The sequence below is a fragment of the Dryobates pubescens genome, chromosome 2 (assembly GCF_014839835.1).
Source record: "Dryobates pubescens isolate bDryPub1 chromosome 2, bDryPub1.pri, whole genome shotgun sequence".
NCBI lineage: Eukaryota > Metazoa > Chordata > Aves > Piciformes > Picidae > Dryobates > Dryobates pubescens.
The window spans coordinates 10183825-10204282 of record NC_071613.1 but is presented as its reverse complement, the minus strand read 5'-3'; the positions used below and the strand labels follow the sequence as shown (position 1 = coordinate 10204282).

Sequence of the window (20458 nt, the reverse complement as noted above, 5' to 3'; positions counted from 1 at the left end):
TAGGGATGGTGACTCCACCATCTCCCAGGGCAGCACATTCCAATGGCCAATTACTCTTTCTGGAAAGAACTTTCTCCTCACCTCCAGCCTAAACTTCCCCTGGTGCAGCTTGAGACTGTGTCCTCTTGTTCTGGTGCTGTACTCATGCTTTACAGTCTAATAGTTATACTCCCACACATATTTATTTGCTTTTAGCTAGCATATAGCAGATAATTGTCCTTTCTTCAGCTTACATCCTAATTCTTTTTTCACACCTGGAAAAACATCTACCTATTTATTGATGAATCCCAGCATGACCAGGAAAGAGTAGATAATGCATGTATATATAATTCTTTTCTGCACTGTCACCTAAAATTTGCATCCTGCATGTCCTATCTTACTATTAACTTGCAAGTAACAGGTGTCATTTGCAAATGTCTGTTCCACCAAAGTTAAAAACTGAAGTAATCAGAATATAACTTTTGTACTCAACAGTTACACTTTAATTTTCAGTACCAAATCAGGTTTTATCACTCTTTACCTTAAGCACTGCACAAAGATTAGATGCACATTGCTGTAGAAATTGAGTACTGCATGCAGCTTTGGTTCCCACTATACAAGGATGAGAACAGGCTGGAAAGGGTCCAGAGAGTGGCCACAAGAATGATCACAGGACTGGAAGACCTGTCATATGAAGAAAGGCTAAGAGAACTGGGTTTGTTCAGCCTTGAGAAGAGAAGGCTTAGGGAAGACCTCATAACCCTGTACAAGTACATAAAGTGTGGCTATCAAGAGGAGTGAGACTCCTTTTTTACAAAGAATCACATGGTGAAGACAAGGGGTGATGGGGACAAGTTGCTACTGGGGAGGTTTGGACTGGATGTCAGAAAAAAAAATTTCACCATTTGAACTATTAAACATCAGAATAAACTCCCAGGGAGCTGGTGGATTCCCCTGTGTTAGATAGTTTCAAATCCCAGATAGACAGGGTGCTGGGCCATCTCATTTAAACTATTCTATTACCCTGAAAGGTTGGACTGGATGATCCTTGAGGTCCCTTCCAACCTGGTATTCTATGAAGAAAAAAATAAACTTGTACTCCTGGAAAATAAGGATCTCTAACCCACACCAAGATGTGACCTACAAAATTCCTTGCAGTTATACTGGCTGATGCAGATCTTGCAGAAAAAAAAGGATGACACCAGAGGGTGAGATTTTCTGAAGCACCAGAGGATTCAATACTGAAAGAAGTTAACGGATTTTGTTAATTTCCCCTTTGTCTGTATTTCTACCCAGATTCCCTTTTGGGTTGTTTGTTTGGTTTTGGGGTTTTTTCAGTTTTTTTTTTTTAATGGAACCAAGCCTGTGGCTATAATAAGAAACCTATAAAATATAGAGAGGTCTTAGCGTGTAACCCACTCACTTTTATAAAATGCTAATGGATATTCTCACACACTGTAGTGACAATTTAATGTCTTTTTATTCCATAATTCTAGTGGCACAACACATCAGATTTAATCCTACTGGCAGTTCATATTTTCAAGGAATCTTGAAGCTCTTCTAGCCTATCAGTACAACTTATTTTACACAATCTTTGGGTTTGGCTTTCTGCCATGTGCTTTTTTGGGTTGGGTGGTTATTTTGGTTTTTTAGGTAGCTATATTTCAAATATCCTTGAAATAGAATCCATTGGATTTTTCATTCCAGCTGTCAGGAACGGTCCAGCCTAGTTTGCATACAAACATTTGAATGAATAAGGATGAGTCTGTCCTGGCCAGCTGAGTCTTTCCTTCAGCAGATCCTAGATGTCCAGTTCAGTAGACCACAGACACAAGCCTAGCAATTATCCATAAGCACTAGCACTAGCTCCTGCTCCAACCAGCCACAGTGCCAAGGGGCATTCCTGGGACTTACAAGCAGGTGCACAGTTGATGTATACATTGTATTACCCAAGCTATTTTCAGATCTTAGTTTTCATGAAGGAAAACCACCTCATCCTACATTCTGGTCAATCTGATAGGTGGGGTCTCACTTGATAGAAAACAGTATGCTATTTGATCAGATGTATTAAACTGATCAACGAGAGATCTTCAAGGGTCCAGAACTCAGAGCTCGTCTCTCACTTTCTACAGCAACCAGTGGACAGGAACACCAAGTGAGCTGGTCAGCTCCACTTTCAAAGGAGGTTACAGTCCAACACACTACTCTCATATTGTTAGGTGTCAAAATAATAATAATAATAATAATAATAATAAGAAGAAGAAGAAGAAGAATAAGAATTACTATTATATATATAAATATATAATATATATAAAATAAAATAATAATAATAATAAAAAAGAAATCTGTCATTGATTACAGCTGCCTTTTAAAATTACCTTTTTAAAAGCTGGTCTTGTTTAGTAGCTCAAGTAAACAGTAAGTGCAAACACTGAGGAAAACAAGCAGCACATAATACTCAACAGCTTAACATGGTCAAAAGGGGAACTTACCAACAAAATCATCCTGATAGAATATACACACTACATATAAGTGCTTTTATTTTGACCTCTAAACCCTACACACTCAGTGACTCCAATTTTGTTACTTCATTTTGTAGAAACAAAGCACAAAGCATTAACTTTTTTCTGTATTTTCCAAAATCAGGTGCCTCTGTTTGCTCATAGGATTTGAGGTTCTCATGGTTGGTTGGTTGCACTGCTCCTGATGCAATTACAAAAATAAACAAAAAGGGAAGCAGGAAATAATTTCATTCATTCTAGCATTTTGCAAAAAGTATAACCATTTTCAGCAGTTCTTCCTGGCAGCCTTTTGTTTATTGATAACAACAAGCTTCTGTAACCTGGAAATTACAGCAGACATGATCAGCAGGCTCAGAAACCCTACACTGATCAGCTAGCAAGGAGAAATCTGAATGAAGAAAACAAAATCCAGTTCCATTATCACACTAGCAGTAACAGAGTAAGCTGTGAAAATTTCAGTGCTCATTTGCAGTGTAACTTGGCAATTTTGTCACAACCGATGAATTTTTTTCACTCCTCGGCAAAATGGCATTAAGTGTAGTTTGTAATTTAGGAACTTACAGAAGGTACAAGAGAGAGATGGAAAGCTGCATACCTGACAATTTGTTTTAATACAACATTTTACTGGGTTTAAGGAAAAGGAAGATTAAAAGGTCAGAATGTACAAGCACACCAAAATGGTATGTCTTCCTCCTTGCTTTGCAAGATCCAACAATAAATAGATGCCACACCAAAGTAAAACCACCAGTGCTGCCTCCCAAAAGCTCACAGATAAAATTTAAAAGGCTTTTCAGACTGGAAAAAAAAAAAAAGAAAGAAATAAAACAACATAGAAGTTGAAAAACATTCCACAAAGATGGAAAAAATATTCCAGAATATAAACATAATTGGAAACTCAGTGTTACAAGTAAGAAAAAATGTGTAAAAAAACATAGCAAAACAACAACAAAAAAAAGGAAAGTGGTATGAAATGTCTCTGATGCCATCATCTTCCCTAAAGAGATAGCAACCCTTTATACTATCCATTGCTAAGTTTCTTGTCCAGAATTCAGAATTTACCAGGTCAACAACTCCCACATACATTTACACTCCAAGAGACTACATTGCTATAAGGCCCACAGAACATACAAGATACAATATACCTGCATGTCTGAGACCAGTGTATCAAACCCATGTGCCTAGGAAAAACAGCATTTCTCTATGTAATTAAAACTGTGTATCATCCCATAAACCTGCCCTTCTACAACTTGGGAGCTACCCTTAGTGTAGTTGAGAATTCTAGTATGTGAACGTAAAAACAAATGGTCCTCCCCTCCTCTTATCTTAGTCATTTTGGTTAATGAGGCTCAATTTCTTTTCTCTGATTTGCTCATTCAATTCAATTTTTCTGATATACTAGCCCTCAATGTCTCTAACTGAGCTCTTCATCTATTATTATTTCATTTCAGCTCTTCACCATGGTCCTTTCTCCATCACTGTTTCACATTCTGTATATCTCAGCACCCTTATTGTAATCATTACTTCTGAACCTTGTGCAGTCTAAGTTCTACTTCCTCACTGTTCAACTAAAATAAGCCCTCTTTCTCCCTGCCTGAACAAATGCAGGAGAAAATAAAGGGCAGAGTGGCAGTACACTAGCTACTTGATGTTCCTGGGAGAAATAATTATAGAGGAAATCTTGTTTAGTCGCTTCCGTCCTGGGAGAGAATATGCTCGGTTCAGATGAAATATATGGAGAATGTTGTTACCAAATCCTAGCAAGGCTCTCCAGGGCACAAGCAAACCACTATTTGTCAACAACTGATAAGTGGGTCAAATTCAGACACCTTTTCACAGGAGCAACAGAAGCAGCAAAGGAGATAAATTATAAACAAACAGACAAAAAAGCTATTTTAGCTCTAACATTTCCCATGAAGAATGGCACTACAGGTATGGGTAGGTAAGCACAGTGCTGACCTTCAGAAGACATCTCAGGGGGATTTTTTTTTTTTAAATAAAACAGTTCTTTCTTGTGACGTTTTATCATATGAGATATACATATTTAACACACTTGGAGAGTTGATAGGAAACCACATTAAGACAGAAAGAGCTTTCAGTGGAGTCTTCTACAGGGTAAGCAATAGAAGGAGCATTTCCACCTCATTCCCTAGTGACCTCTTTAGCATGTCCCTCACTACCACATTTTCACAGGCCATAAATCTTAACCACTCATTTTCTGCATTCCTCTGCAGCTGCCTTATCATCTGGTTACACTCAGCTTTGCCACACACATGCTACCAGCTATCTGAAATCTGGACACGTGCATCCAGGCTGCTAGTGGAGGGTAAGATTTATGACCTTGCCTTAATAAAACTGTACCTGGTGCTTTGGAAAGGGAACCAAAGCAGACTACTTCACACTGAGGAGCCTTGAAAGAAACAGGTCCTCAGAATCCATATAGCCCAGTGTCCCATTTAAGTCAGTCTCAATGCAGATTTGACTACTGATATGATGGGGAAAATCACACATCAGAATATTTTTCAGACAAATGTAATTTATGGATTTTACTTTTTGGAGCTTTTCACCAACCCCCTCCTCAATCCCTTCAGCATTTGCACATCACTCTCTTTTGCTTGGTTCTTCTCTCTTCACTTTCAAATATATAAACAGAAATCCCAGCATTTATATTCTGATAAGCAAACTGGAATAATCTTTTCAAAAGAAATTTTGATGCTCATCCTTAATAGTTCTGTTTCTTCTTTGGTGGCCAAAAAAAAAACCCAACAAAAAACCCCCGAAAACATTCCAACATAAGTATGTGATGTTTCTTACTTTTCTAAGGGAACATATCTTTTCAACATAATTTGCATTTTTTTTTTGCTTATTATCTGACATAATAGATAACATATTTGATCATCAACAATATTTGTCTTTTTTACAACATCAAATGTATTTTGCATATTTTGTTATTAACACACTATTCTGTTATTTTGTATTTAAAAAATGCAGTGAAATGGTGCCAGAAGGGACAGATTTAGCAGAAGGATTTTGTTATTTGTTTCAATTCACTACACAGTGTAATAAGATGTTTCTAAAATACCCTGCCTTCAAAAGAAAAGACTGTGCCCAAGCAGTAGGAAAATGACAGAAAAGTTTCCCTTACAGGAAAATTGCATTTGAAGAAACATAACTAACTGCAATTCTTCAAGTGACAATTTTAATTTAGTTTTTATTTGCAACTGCTCTCTAAATCATAAATATCAGTTTGGTTTTGGATTTTTTGCTGGGTTTTGTTTGTTTTTAAAGAGTCACATTCCTCTGCACTCTTTAATAATGATTGCTAGGCTTATCAATCAAAACCAAAAAAAAAGCCCAAAACATAACTCTATTGCCATTGATAGATGCATGAAGCTAAGTTAAAGGCTTTAGTCATGAGTGAACTTATTAAGAGGTTTGGTGTTTGTCTTGTATATGAGAAGCTTGGGCTCAAAAATCAAGTGTTGGTGAAGAAAAGTGGAAAAGGGCAAAAAGAATATACATAGTCTTCATTTTTTTATTTGTTGACTCAGTTACTAGTAAATATTGGATTTGGACATTAATATGGCTGTGAAGTATCCTCAAGTGCTAAAATATTAATCATATTAATGAAGTTCTGTGAGCTCACCCCTATGAAGACATGGCTGGCTTTGAAAGGAAGTGCTGTGGCAAACCACAGCTACCAGTGAGTTTGCTGGCACTCCCAACAAGTTCGCAATTGCTATGCAAAATATTCCATCTTCCAGGATTCTGAATAAACACCCTTTCCACTGCATGTCTACTTGCAGTGCTTGAAAAAGTCATTACAGGTTGGCTGGAATAACAACAGAAAAAAATACAGCTATTTTAGATAAAGATCCATGAGAGTTTAATAGAGGGTTTCATGATACATTTTCTGATATTACAGTTGATGCTGCATTTCTTATGTGCTAAGACAGTAATCACCTGGGGAAACGACTGCTAAGCTCAAGGCCTTGCCATGTCAACTTTGCTTGATACAGGTCTCAAGTTGGCAGTAAGAGAGGTCTCTCTTCCTATGCTGCTAATAGAAAACTTTCCCAATTAAAATATAAGTTGTCTAAGGGATAGCAGGGTGTGCATAGCTCATGTCTTTGTGCCCATTTCTGAGTTAAGATACCTACTGAAGGAAATTTTCTATAGAACAAAAAAATTCAGCAGAATAAAAAGACATGACAGAGATTATTTTCTTCTCCTTTTCCTCAGCAGTACTGGCTTTACCATTGAGTTACCATTTTTCTTCCTTTTCTTCCCAACTCTTTTTTTCCTTTTCTTTGGACATGTGGTCTTAGAATGGGGCCAACTGGACAATGACATTTGCAGGTAGGAAAAAATAGAGCATCTTTTGTGCTTTGCCACATGCTCAGTATCCCAAGGATCAATGCAACAATATTTTCATAGACAATTTTTTGCATTTCCCCCTGTTACCCTTTTCTGTCTTCAGGACTGTGTGAAACTGTTCCATACAAGCAGAGTAATCACATAGTATTGCATGTCTTTGTTAAGATGAGATGTGCTCATTCTAGAAACATATCCACGAGCATAAACACCTAACTAAGCAAGGCAAGCCTATAGCCAGTGAAGTCCATTCCTGCAACAAGTTTTGTGCTGTTGCACAGCAGTAAATGCAAAGTCTAAACCAATCCACACAGACACAGGGGGAAAAAAAGAATAAAAAAAGGGGGGGGGGGGGGCAGGAAAGAGGAAAAAAAAGAAACAACTTGCAAAGGATCTTTTCTAAATAAAGTTTTGTGAAATTGTTTGACCCTGATCTCTCAACTAAATCCATTTCTTAGAAAATATCTCAAAGCAATATGACAGATTATGTTCTATTAAAAGTGAGTGCATTCATTTTATAATATGCACTGACTGCAGCATTTATTGGATAACAAACAAAAATAAACATCTGCTTTCTTTAGTGTTACCTCTGCTTTTGTTAGCTGGCTTTGAAACTCAGCAGATTTACATGCCCACATCACTGAGCTTTTCGGCAGCCTGCAGGAGACCCAGAAAAATGAAAAACTACATGGGTGTGGACTGCTGCAAACAGCCACGAAAATATACAGTCAATATTTTTCAGTCAAATGTCCAGCACCACTGTGATACAGTAATAAAAGTAACTGTAAAACAGTAACTTGTTGCTTAGGGAAATGCTAAAGGCCTTATTTATTACTCCTTTTCCCCAGGATCCAAATACTTCTGGGATACAATTGAAACTGTCATTGAAGAAAGGTCTGGGAAACACAATCCATGAATAAACTCTTGGTTCCATTTTAATTTCTTGCATTCTGAGTTATCATCAAGAGTAGTGTGAGCTAAATGATAAGGTAAAATTATAGTAATAAGAGTTTTGGAAAGCTAGAGAATCTGTTGCAACAGGAGAAAGCTATCATTTTCTCTAAATGGTAGTAATCCTTTCTCCTATTCAAGTACTTCTTAAGGTATACAGTCTAAAAAACATAATATTTATAAATTCTATTCATACTCGTAAAATCACTTTTACAAATTATATCTCCAAAGTTCTTTCATGCATTTATAAAGTCCTGTCTTTTCCCATAGAGAATATGTATAGTGTTTGGTTAAAACCTATGGCAATTCTCTGGGAATGTTAACAAGCTGCCTTTTTAGTCTCTTAGGAAATTAAAATATCAAGTTATATGATAATCATATGCCCCTTAATTTGAAAGAACACCTTCATTTTCAACAAATTACTCACGTATGAAAGGATCTTGTTCTGAACACAAAATTACTTGATGACATGTATTAATACGAAGAACAAGGGAAAGAACACCCAACTGTTACACTTGTCACAGCTTTCCCTGGAAAGTCATAATTCCAAGGGGTTTTTTTTGACAGCTCTGCCTGCTGTCACACTGCAAGTCCTGTGAACCATTGGTAAGACGGCACATAGCAGTAGGACAACACCAACTGCACTACGGCTTTCACATAAGCATGCTGTCCTGAGGTTCCAAGAAACCAAGCTCAAAACTGCAACTGACCAGGAGCAGCCTCTCAGAAAAGGTCTGTGATGACAAACACTGTTACTCTAAAGGCAAAGTATGCTATTGAAGATTTTTTTTTCCCCCAGATTTTCTCAAGTTTTTATCACAAAACCTTAAATAAATATTTACAGTTGCCTAGTTTGACTTGAGTCTGACTACTCAGGTTTGTAGAAATTACCTGATATATTAATTTCACAATGTATTTTCTATTGGGTTATATTGCCTCTTGGGGACAGTGGATCAGAGGCCTGGATGCCTCTGCAGATGCCCCACTCTCCTCTAAACAGTACTCATACATGTTTTGGTTAAAAAAAAAAAAAAAAAGTTTTATCACTTTAGAATTAATTTTGAATCATTTAATTCCCTGAAAATTTCTTACATTAACTTTTATTCTCATTGGGAATGAAAACAAATATTAAGCACTTTCTACAGAACCATAAATACGTAACAACTTAAAGCTTCATGCTGCCAGAAGAGGACAACATAAGGTGGATCATAAAGATATCTTTCCAAGGTTCTTGCTTTTTTTTGGGTTTAGTCTGCTAAAAATACATTTTTCAACACTCTTGTCTTTTATTACCCTGTGGACCTGTTACTAAATAGTGAGAAAGTTTAGTATTGATCTCAAGGAGGTTAAGAGTTTCCCTTTGTTTTCACTAAACCTGTTTCCATTACATGTGGAAAAAATAATACAATATTTAAACACATATAGGTATGCATATACTCAAACACACACAAAAATCTCATTTTTACGTAAAGAAAGATCAAAAACACCTTCAACACGTGAACATCCTCTTAAATAAGCAATTAAATACTAGGTAGAGGTAACTATTGTAACATTGCTGTGATTCCTTCTACAATATTCTCATAATGTAGGTCTTAATTTTTTCTCATTTGATTTCGTCTTCAGATTTTCCATCCACGTTTGTGGACTCTCCTTCTATGATCTATGACCTAAACTACATCTCCGAACTGTGTACCATGTGAACTGTATTGTAGACAAAGAGAAGAAACTGAAAGGTCAAACACTGCTCCTGTTCACACCTGCTCAGAGAGACAGTGGTTCTCCAATGCAGAAAGGATCCAGAAAAAAAATCTTTGGGCTTGTGTGCACAGAGAATCATCCTGCAGTTTTAGAATTCTCTGAATGCAATAGAAGTCTCAAAGTTAGCTTTTGAATGTATAGCTGTTTATCAATAGAATGTTTACAGCTGATTACCATGTCCTCATCTAATTTTTTTCAGAATTTAGGGGGGAAAAAGAAAAATTAAAAAAAAAAAAAACAAAACACCACTATAGGAATGTGTTTATACAGACTTAAAATTCCATAAATCTCAGTCAAGGTTTAATGCACATGCACTTTAACTCATGCCCTACTTAACACTTGTGATTATACAGTTGACCAAATTCCCCCCAGAAAATATTTCTACAACATCTTGTAGTTACCTCAGAAATACACAGCAACAATTTCTAGAGAAGACTCCTTGACTCAGCTAGGGATGCTTACAGACTGCTATAATTTGTGCCCTAACAGCTAACAAATAACTGTACTTTAAACCAGAAGACTTGGAAGATTTACCATTAACAAATATACACACTGGAAATCAAAACAGTTTCAGGTTATTTACTAAGAAAAGAGAATAAGCTTTGTCCTACCTATTGTGGTAATAACAGTGCCAGCAAAGAAGAAGGAACTTCCCAAGTCCCAGTGACTGATCTGAGTAGTTGTGTTTCCTAAAGGTATGATTCCCGCATTTATTGCTGCCACTACTTGCTGCAAGTTTAAAAAATATTTTTGTCAATATTCATGAAAGATTAAGATTTATACACATTACACAGTAAATTGATTAAATCACTTATTTAATCCAAGCAATACACCCGAAAATGATCGGTGTGGCACTGCTCAAGTTTTATCATTCTTTCAGGCTACAATTTAATCTTCAGCAGACACCCCAAGCATTTCAGCATGCAGCAGAGCCATAAACTCCAGACCATTAAGGAGAATACAAAATCCACAGTATAAGTAACATCAATGCCTTAGATAGATGGCAAACACAGTTATTTACACTGTTGCAGCTATTTGGTGAAGAAAAATATTCATGAGGCAAATATTTACATTGAGAGTTTCCCAAAACATTTCTCTATTGAGTTAGGCAAGCAAACGTACTTCTTAAAATAGTCATTTCAAAACGTCCAAGAAAAAAATGCCCATCCATTCTTTTGGATCCAATAATTAATTCATTAATTAAACAACCATTGTAGAAGATATAATTTAATAAATTAACAATTACACTTATGGTTATAAAAATGTCATTACATTAATTAAAACCAAAATCAAATATGCATCCCTATGTTTATACAACTTTATGCTTCATAAACAGCATTCTTGAAGAATTCAGTTCTAGCAGACAAAATTAACAAGTTTGCCACTAGAGACATTTTCATAGTCTTGAGAAATATGAAACACTTCCTATTTCGGCAGAGTCACCTAAGGTAAATTCTTAACAAAAAGCATTCCTGTTTAGTTACATCTCTATTGCAGATATGTACTAATATTTGAGTTAAACAGTACACGTCAAGAAAAATTAATTTTAAGCTTGCAATAAACCTTTCAAGGAATGTAAATTATCATTTCATTCTGAAACTGTAAAATAAGACTTATTTCCTAATCATGATTCTTATAATAATAATTGATGTTGAATGGAAGAACAACAGAAGAATAAGTACTGCAAAGCTAAGATGAAAATTTTAACTAACAGTTTCTGCTTGACGAGCTGTCCAACAGTTATTATGCACATAAAGACATTCAGAAATAGATCAAGAAGAGTTTTCTGCATGGCCAGTCTGTTGCAAAAGAACAGTGCTGTTCAACAGCAGTATTTCATTCAACAACAAAATATATTGACAATTTGCAAATGGAAACATTTCTGTTTCTAAGGAGTGCTCATGTTGATCTGGACGGAAATAACAAAATACCAACACTGGATTAACACCACTTTTTGTGATGCAATCTCAGACTAAGTCAGTTTCCAGTTTCCCACTTTCAAAGCTCAGATGCAAAGTAGCCATTTCAAAGACCTCAGCTGCATCTCCACAGCCAGAAGGATCTTACTGCTGCACCTAAACCATTTTCCACACCCAGAGTTGTCAACAGAAAGCACGTTGGGGTATCTTTACATACACTTTACAGTATTTTATCTTCTATACTTTCAGCTGTTCCCATTTTTGCCTTTTTTTTTTTTTTTTTTGAGGCAGACATAAAAGATGCAGAAATTTCAATACTAGGGAGGAAGGAGAAAGGATGGGGCAAGAAAGGAAGGGGGAAAGAGATTCATTTTCCTTTGAATTGGAAGAATAAAACTTCTACATTTGTACATCATGTGCAACTGGGCAACAGTGAATACTGCAGCAGTGATACTGGGAGATGTTTCCATTACTGCAGGAAGGGATACATCAGACTAAGCAGCATGTGGGAACCATCTCTTGTATTGATTTTATAATTTACACAATACAGATATTCCTTTAATTTATAAGCCATAGCGTGCTACCTTGTAAAGCCCAATGAATACATTTTGCATACAGTTTCATTTCAGTGAACTAAGAACTTTCGTCACAAGTCCTTGCACCTGCAAATGAGAACATGCGGTTTAGCGAGGACATCATATGGTACAGCACTGGGACCATTCATGCTTTATTACAGTTTGTTGTGCTGGATGAATGCACTACCCAGAGCAACACATCTGCTTAGGCCATTTAACAAGACCAAGTTTTACACAGATGCAGAGGAAAAATATTTTCAGAGCTTCTTATGATCACCAGACATTTTTGCAGCCATACTACCTCAACATCTTTTATATGAAAGATGTGCCAACCTAAACTGCTCAAAGATCCATTTTGTTTCCTAACTGCAGTATATTGTACCTACAAGCTTCCAAGAAAAAGATACAACTTAACCCAAAACTGCTCTGTTGGGACAGACTTAACAAAACACAACACATGGCTACAAAAGAAAATTAGCCACTATCTTTATGTCTGATTTTAGCCAACTGTTAATTAGGAAAATAATGAGGGTAAGTAAGCAAGTAATGTTTTCTCTTCATACATCCCCCTAACTATTGACTAAACACAGTTTTAAAGACTTTCTGAGTGGGAGACTACAACTGTATCACACTGTTCAGATCGGTTTGGGTGGATTATTTTACCATGAATTTATCTACCTACTTTTGGAACTCACTCATATTTTGGGAGCCTAGTCATTCTGGGGCAGTAAGTTCTACAATTTACTTGTGGATCATATAAAATGCTTTTTTCTTTTGAGATCTTTATGTGTTTCAAAGTAAATTTAGAAGTTCTTACATTATGAGAAACACTTGAACAGTAATTTCTTATTTGTCTCCTTGAAGAAATTAATGATCTTGTAGATCCATCATCTGCCCCTTTTTTACAAATAAAAAACCCCTTTCTTATTAAATAATATACTTACTCATGTAAAGAAATCTGTTGAATATGAGTATATATAAGTAATTTTTAATTTACAGTATTTCTTACTTACTTTCTTTGAATTCTTACTGATTTACCTTATCAATTATTTTAAATGTAGTTTTACTCATAGAGGGCCAGGTGATGCCTTCTTCGTCACAGGGCTATTAAGTTTCCAAAAACACACTATTAAGCTTTCTCCTGCACTGTTCTTTCATTTGGGAGGATTCAGCCTTAAATACTAACAAAGCTTTCCCTTCAGAAAAAGGAAATTCCTTCAGAATTTCTGGTAAGAGTCCTCCTTACTAGCAAGGATGACAGATAAGGGTGCTGGTTCACTAAGATCAACCTCATAAAGCCTTTGAACGTTGCCTGCAGAGTTTTTGGGAGGGAATTTTCACTTCTTTGGATCAGAGGACATCTTTTCTTCTCAGTTTCGTCAGTGCCTATGAGCAAATCTTCAGCTAAGGTTATACTCAAGTATTATTTTAAAAGAAAATCACATATAATATAATACAATACAGTATAATATAATATAATTATATAATAAGACTCTTAACATTTATATTATTACATCCACTGCACAATCTTACCTGGAATATTTGCTATTAACATTTCCTTAGCCCAGACTAAAAACCCAGTCTCACACTGCTGATTTCCACTACCTTGACTAAGGGCCAGGATCTCACCCACAGTGTTCAAACAGCATGCTAGTCATTGTCAGTGCCCTTAGATTCAATTTCACTGCCCCTCTTTTCTTGGCCCTCAGCCTTTTATCTTGAGTGATGCCTCATTCCTAGAGCACACACAACCACTTCATTTGTCACAAATACGGCCATGTCATTCTTTCCTACCCTCATAACTTACTTCTGTCACCTGAGCCCTGCAGCATATCCTAATTCATACAATACCAATAGTAACTCTGCATTTTGACTCTTGAAACAGTTAGAATCATGAAAACTCTACATAATCTCTATGTTTATCATATGCTGCAATCTGTAAACACCTTATGCCATCTTAACATGCAAATTTCTTGAGTTTTAAATAATTACAGTATTAAAATTAACTGACTATTTCAGTGGCAGTCTTTCCACTTTCTATTATTTTTATTCCATATACAAACTAAATTCTGACTTAAAAATCAGTTTTACTTAGCACTGCAGAATCACTCAGCATTAGGATAGGGATGTGGACAGTTTCAGTTCTTGAGCTATGTAGATTTCATTTGCTTTGCCTTCTTCCAGAGCTTTTGTCTACTGTTTGTAGAGGACTGAGCAAAGAAGGGATCACCCAGCACACGGCACCAAATCAAGACCTCTATGTGTAGTGACTTTAAGAATAGTATTGTTTGCTTACAGTGGAAGGTTTTCTTCTTTAGTTGCCTTTGTAATGGTGAAAATGTGGGCTTTTTTGATAATAGGGAGGAGTGAAATAGAATTTTCAAATAAATTTTAGGAACTTAATTCCCATTTTTAAGTCATATGGATTCTTAGGCTAGCTCTGTTCTGTATCTTAGGATAGCTGTGAGTTGTGTCTGAGGAGAAGTCCTAATCTGTACTACATCCAACCTACTTGGCTTTACATTTGTCTTCAGGAATACGCTTCATCAGAGCACCAGAGCAAAGAGGCTTGAGCGCAGAAAGGACAGGTCAGACATGACCTGTCTTACTTTCAAAACCAGGAGCTGAGCTCCAAAAACACATCAGTTCACACTGTATGTTTTGCTTGTTTTCATTAAATCAGAACACTGGGGAAAGGATTGTGACAATACAAAAATCTAACTTTAATTGGAGGTTAGTGTTCCATTTCCCATATAATTTAGAAACACTTTCTGATAAATACATTGCAATTTTTTACTATGACATCCCTGTGTTCATATGAATATCTGTCCATTAATGCCACACTGAGCTACCCTTATAGATTAAGACACAGAACTTCGTGACTTTTTTCTGTCAAGACAAGAGATAAAACAGCCTTTCAAACAGCACAGTCATTTAGTGAAAACAGAAGACAATCCTCCTAGGTCAGAGATTTCAACCTCTGGTCCTCTGACCCTGCAAGGAGTCAATGGAGATGACTGACAAAAGCCAGCCTGTTGGCCACAGAAGAAATACAGAGAGACTGTAAACCGAGAATGCTAACTGCTGGTAGTCAACCATTGCCTCGTACAGAGATTAGGCAGAAACAAATATGTCAAACCAGTCATTCTGATGCTCATCTCCCTCTACACTATGAATACATGCCTTTGCATCATTTTCCAGTAGTTTCATTTTTATGAAATGATGCAACACAACATTTCAGCTTTTCTGTTCCAACATTAAAAGAGAAGCACCTTAAATTATGCTTGTGACAAAATACAACAGTGTGTGCAATATTTCATTACCCAGCTTCCCAAGAGTAAGCGTGTGCTTCCTGGCAATCATTTAACAAGTGATGTCATAAAGTCAGATATGCCTCACAGTTTCTAGAAACCCATTTCTCAGCCTAGATTTCTTCTTTCATTATCCTGTTGCCATTTGACAAGTGCACTTTCTCACTTTCTGGTATAGCAACACACCTCGTATGGCCCAGCTACTGCACGAGTCCTGCATTTTTATTTCAATTCTGGTTTACAAAGAATGGAAATCCTAGTTCTCTGTTCAGAGGCACACTAGGATTCTTTTAACACTTAGCAAATTAGTTTCCTACCTCCAAAAGCACATGCTTTTTGAGACTTGTTGTTGAAAGAGATTGCAATGCTGTTTATGTTACAGTTTGTGACTCCCTGTTTTTCAGTTTTGTTTGAGTAACATATCACTGTAATATGCACTGGAGACTAGTACCTGACATGCCACAAGAACTGAAGTACTCTTTTCTCCCTATGTTCACAAGCTACTTGAACTAAAAATGTGAAGAAACATATTGAAATAAATTTCTATTTCTAAATATGCATTACAAACAGACTATGTATATAAATCTTGTGTGTGTTCATATCTATATGTATGTATACACACACATTCAGGGAAGAGGGCTTTTCTTCTTGAGATTAAAGACTGGAAGAATTATGCAGACAGCTGCTCAGCAAAACTGACTTAGTAATGAGTCATATCTGCCACCTTTTCTCAGACAAAAGCTGTCATTCAGATGCATTCAAGCTAGCTACTGTTCATCTGATGTAAATATATCCTTTAAGAACCCCAACACCAGAAGCAGCAAAAAAAAAAACCCCACCACGTTAGAAACCAATCTGCTGGAACAAGGAAGTGGCAAGGGCAGTCAGAATTTATTTATTCTTCAAAAAATCTGTATCACTCTTATGCTTATGAAGGATAAAAACTGTGCTTTAAAAAAGAGAAGAAAAAATATTTTAGTTTAACTGCCATGTACAAAATAACTAAAGCAAAAGGAGTTGGAGGGAATGCTCCCAGGCAACAGAAAGTTTAGGGGAAGTTTGCTCCCTCCAGGAGCTAAATGTAGAGCCAGAAGAAGGGATAGGGATATGCCTGCAAGAGGACAGCAGAAACCAGAGCAGTCCTAAGCAAGGAATGCACACAACCCAGGGGATTCTGCAGCCCACTCAGACTCACACATAGCAGGTGGGTATCTGCAGAGGACAGATCTGAATGAGGCTATGATCGAAGGTCTTTCACAGAGATCTTTTATGTAATAAATAGTTCTCTGATCAGGTAGAATTTGGAGGGATTTACTATGGAGAGACAATAGCATCAGAACATGCATTTCTGACAGGAAGAAAATATTGGAGTGACCACTAGACCAACAGACTCATTGAGAGCAGAAGAGAAACAGAGTCTTACTGTAAAAGTTAGGACTACCTCTACACTTAAAAGTTAAGAATACACAGAGTCCAGTGCTTTGACCCTTTACTAAGGAGACACACACACATAGCATAATGACCCAAACTATGATTCCTGAGCTTCATGTTTGAACTGCTTTAAGGCATACTCATTTCATGTTGCTTTGAAAACACCATCGACAAGCAGCTCTGCTGCAGGTACCTGCAACCTGCCATAAGCTTCATGTGTGAAATGCATGCCAATAAAAACTTGATGCAATGGTATTCTGGATACCCAGATAAATATATGCTGCAGAATCAATTTATTTTATGCTGATCTACCAATCATTTCATGCATGAACATGTGCTGCACATCCAGACGTGGGATGGTTCCTGTTTCCTTTAGGAGATGCTGGAAGGAATTCCAAAAGGGAGAGATTAATAATATTTGGGCTTGTAACTGGTGCATTCAAGCTCCCACAAGAAGTTCCTGCCTAGAGAAGATTTAAGCTCCAGCTCACAGCACTGAGAACGTCTGTAAATGCTGCAATTCAAAGAATATTTTTTTTTTAATATAATAAATAGCTAATAAATTTCAAATTCCTCTAAATAAATTTCAGGTTTGTCTGAAAACAAGATCTTTCCACCTCTTTGATTTATTATCCCAACAAAAATGATACAACAAGCTCAAATACATTCTGAAAAAGAAGGATTTGTATGTCTTTATTTTATCAGTTTTCTAAATAGTCAAGAGATTGAGGCTCAAGGATATTATCTGGCTGAAATGAAAAGATGTATTCTTAAGGATGAAGAAAAAAAAAACCTAATTTTCTTGGGGCTACAATGCAATTTCAATTTGTAATTTAAAAAAAAAAAAAGTGAAATAGCTACTGGCAGAGAAGCAACATTATAGCTCTCTACCTTAAACGATAAAAATTAAGTCATGGGAAACACATACTTTAAAGTAAAATAGTTTTATGAGAAATTAATCACATGAGAAGCCATGATGACATTCTAGTGATGACAGCTTGATGAAAGAAATACTGCTGCCATGGCATTCATAACTGTGTCAGACTTCTCTCAAGAGAGATAAAGGAAAAAATAGATTTTTCCTCAAGGGAGATAAAAAGAAACACATTTTGGTCTCATTCACAGTCTAAGGGATGAATGGAAAGAGAAAGGAGAACACAGATGACACAAAGGCAAGATGAAAATTGGCATGGGACATGACTGTGGACCCCAGCACAGAGAGCTGTTCTCCTCATGTTAACCACATGCCCCCACAGAATCCAAGGAGATCAAGTTGTGGGATCAAGATCAATTCAGTTAATCCTGGTGGTTCTTTTTCTTGGGTTTGGGTGGGTTGTTTTGGGGGTTTTTTTGGTTTGGGTTTTGTTTGTTTGTTGTTTTAATGCAAGCACATTTTTGTGGTCATTCAGTTTTCAGAAGAAGCCACATACCCTGAAAGGGGCTGGACATAAAATTCTACAAGAGTCTGTGTTGTTGAGACAGTTTGGTGCAGCAACCAGAAATCATGTTTAGATTTCAAAATGAATACTTTATAAGGCAGAAATTACCACAAATAGCACTTGAAACACATTAAAAGATTGTGCTGTCTAGTGTGATATTTTTTTCCACTTGTTAAGGTTTTCAGAATAAATATATTTGAAGGACATTTCTGCTAAAGGAACTAGAAATGAGGTTTGTTCTGTTACTAAGCTTCAGGGCACTTCTACTGGAAAACTCTTTAAGTTTCAGAATTAACTCACTAAGATTATTAAAATAATTCACACGAGCTTGCTGGGACATTCTAGCTATTCAAAAAATATAACAGAAATTTCTCTTATTTCCATTTCTTCTATGCAAAAATAATATATTAAGCAACTTGATACTTGGGCATTAAAAGAATATTTTTTTTTTCCCATTTTGGTTTGTAAAGGTCAACACTGAAACAAATAACTGCAGAGCAATATGTAGTTAAGTGATATTTAAATAAAAAACTCCTCTTTTTTTTTTTTTTCTTTTTTTTTTTTTAAATCAGCTTTCTTTCTCTTCAGCAGTGGGGACAAATATTTGTCTCTCATTGGCAAGACATCCCACAACTCACAATCATATCCATGAGTTCTGGGTGCTGGGAAAGCAAATTTTTTTTTTGGTCCTATTTCTCATTCCCTCTACAGACAGAATGAGATGTATGAAACAATAAAAGATTACAACTTTACAAAGTTGTTGGATATTGTATTTGGTCAGACTCAACTGTCCCCAGAGATAAATTCCTAACCCCAGGAGATGCCATGAAGGTATATGTGTGTATTTCATGTCTGCACAGCTTTGCAGGAGGACATATGTGCTACTCAAACATGTCATAGTATCACAGTATCACCAGGACAGTAGTGGAATAGAATAGAATATAATTAACCAGGTTGGAAGAGACCTCAAAGATCATCGAGTCCAACCTGTCACCACAGACCTCATGACTAGACCATGGCACCCAAGGTGTCTTTAAATTTGCTACTATGCACAGGTGCATAAATACAGCAGGAGATTTTTCTAGGTACCTGGCAACACACTTTGTGCATCTGAGTTTGAAAACTATCTCGAATATTTGCAAATGTTTAGCGACAAACTTGCTAAAGGGAACAGTCAACACACTAAAGGAGAAATAGATCTAGATTAAAATGATTACATACAAATTCTCCAGTTAGAATTTTTTTTTCTCATTCTTTAATGCTTATTATTACTTGTGTGTGTGTAGACCAATTACTCCCAGGTTTCTTTCAGCTTCTGCCAACAGGAAGCTCACTGGTGAAGAAAAACCTTTTACATGCAAGATGTAAAAAAAATCCCTATTGTAAATGAAGATCATGTTTATAGATTTTCTCACATATCCACACAGTGTAAGCTACATTTACTCTTTTATTCTGTCACCTGGCAGTTACTGTGACTTGTATGGCAGGGCCAAGCTGAGAGCAGGCATGAGGAGAGAAACCTAAACACCATGCAAGAGTTCTTCTAAAAAAAGAGACAGTAACAAAGTAGGCACATCCCTTTCTACAGCTTTATAACTTATTAGATATTATGTATAACCTTCACCAAACCAATGCTTTCTCACCTGATAAGTGAGATCCTTTCAACATCTTCCAACTGAAACTTTTAAAAAAACAAAGTTTGACATCAGACCATGCACTGCTTGCCAGTCTGTTGACTCACCACAGTAGTACTATACATCCACAGGCTTCCCTTCTGGGCTATTTCTCTGGTTGTAAATGCAGATACACCATCACCAATTGCTGTGCACTGCCCATCTACACACTGTTATATACAGCACTTAGTGATACACTTAATATTGTTAATACTGGTTTCAGGCTACAGCAACAGGAGTTGAAAATGCCTGGACAAAATAGCCTCTGGGGTTTACAGATGGACTCTGCATGACTTCTGCACATTTTAGGTACAGTGCTACACAGAAGTACTCATGAAATAGCATTGCTGTTATTCATGGCAGGTATAGCTTGTTATAGTGAGACACCAATTAACTGAAGTGGTTTAGCTTGAAAGATTTGCAACACCGGACCATGGAAGTCCAGACAGAGAAGGTCATGAAGACCACCTGTTTGTCAACACAGGAGCAATTCTGCTGGACTGGGATGAAATGTTAGGAGGAAAAGCCA

At 36.5% G+C, this 20458-nt stretch overlaps 1 protein-coding gene across 3 annotated transcripts in view; it reads right to left on the bottom strand.

Moving 5' to 3' along the window:
* Positions 1-20458, bottom strand: part of KCNK2 (potassium two pore domain channel subfamily K member 2) — a 126778-nt gene that overhangs the window by 51125 nt on the left and 55195 nt on the right. For all 3 annotated transcript variants that reach the window (XM_054169994.1, XM_054170007.1, XM_054170000.1), the window contains one exon: positions 10193-10310. In XM_054169994.1, the coding sequence (XP_054025969.1) occupies positions 10193-10310 (118 nt within the window). The remainder of the gene's footprint in view (positions 1-10192; positions 10311-20458) is intronic.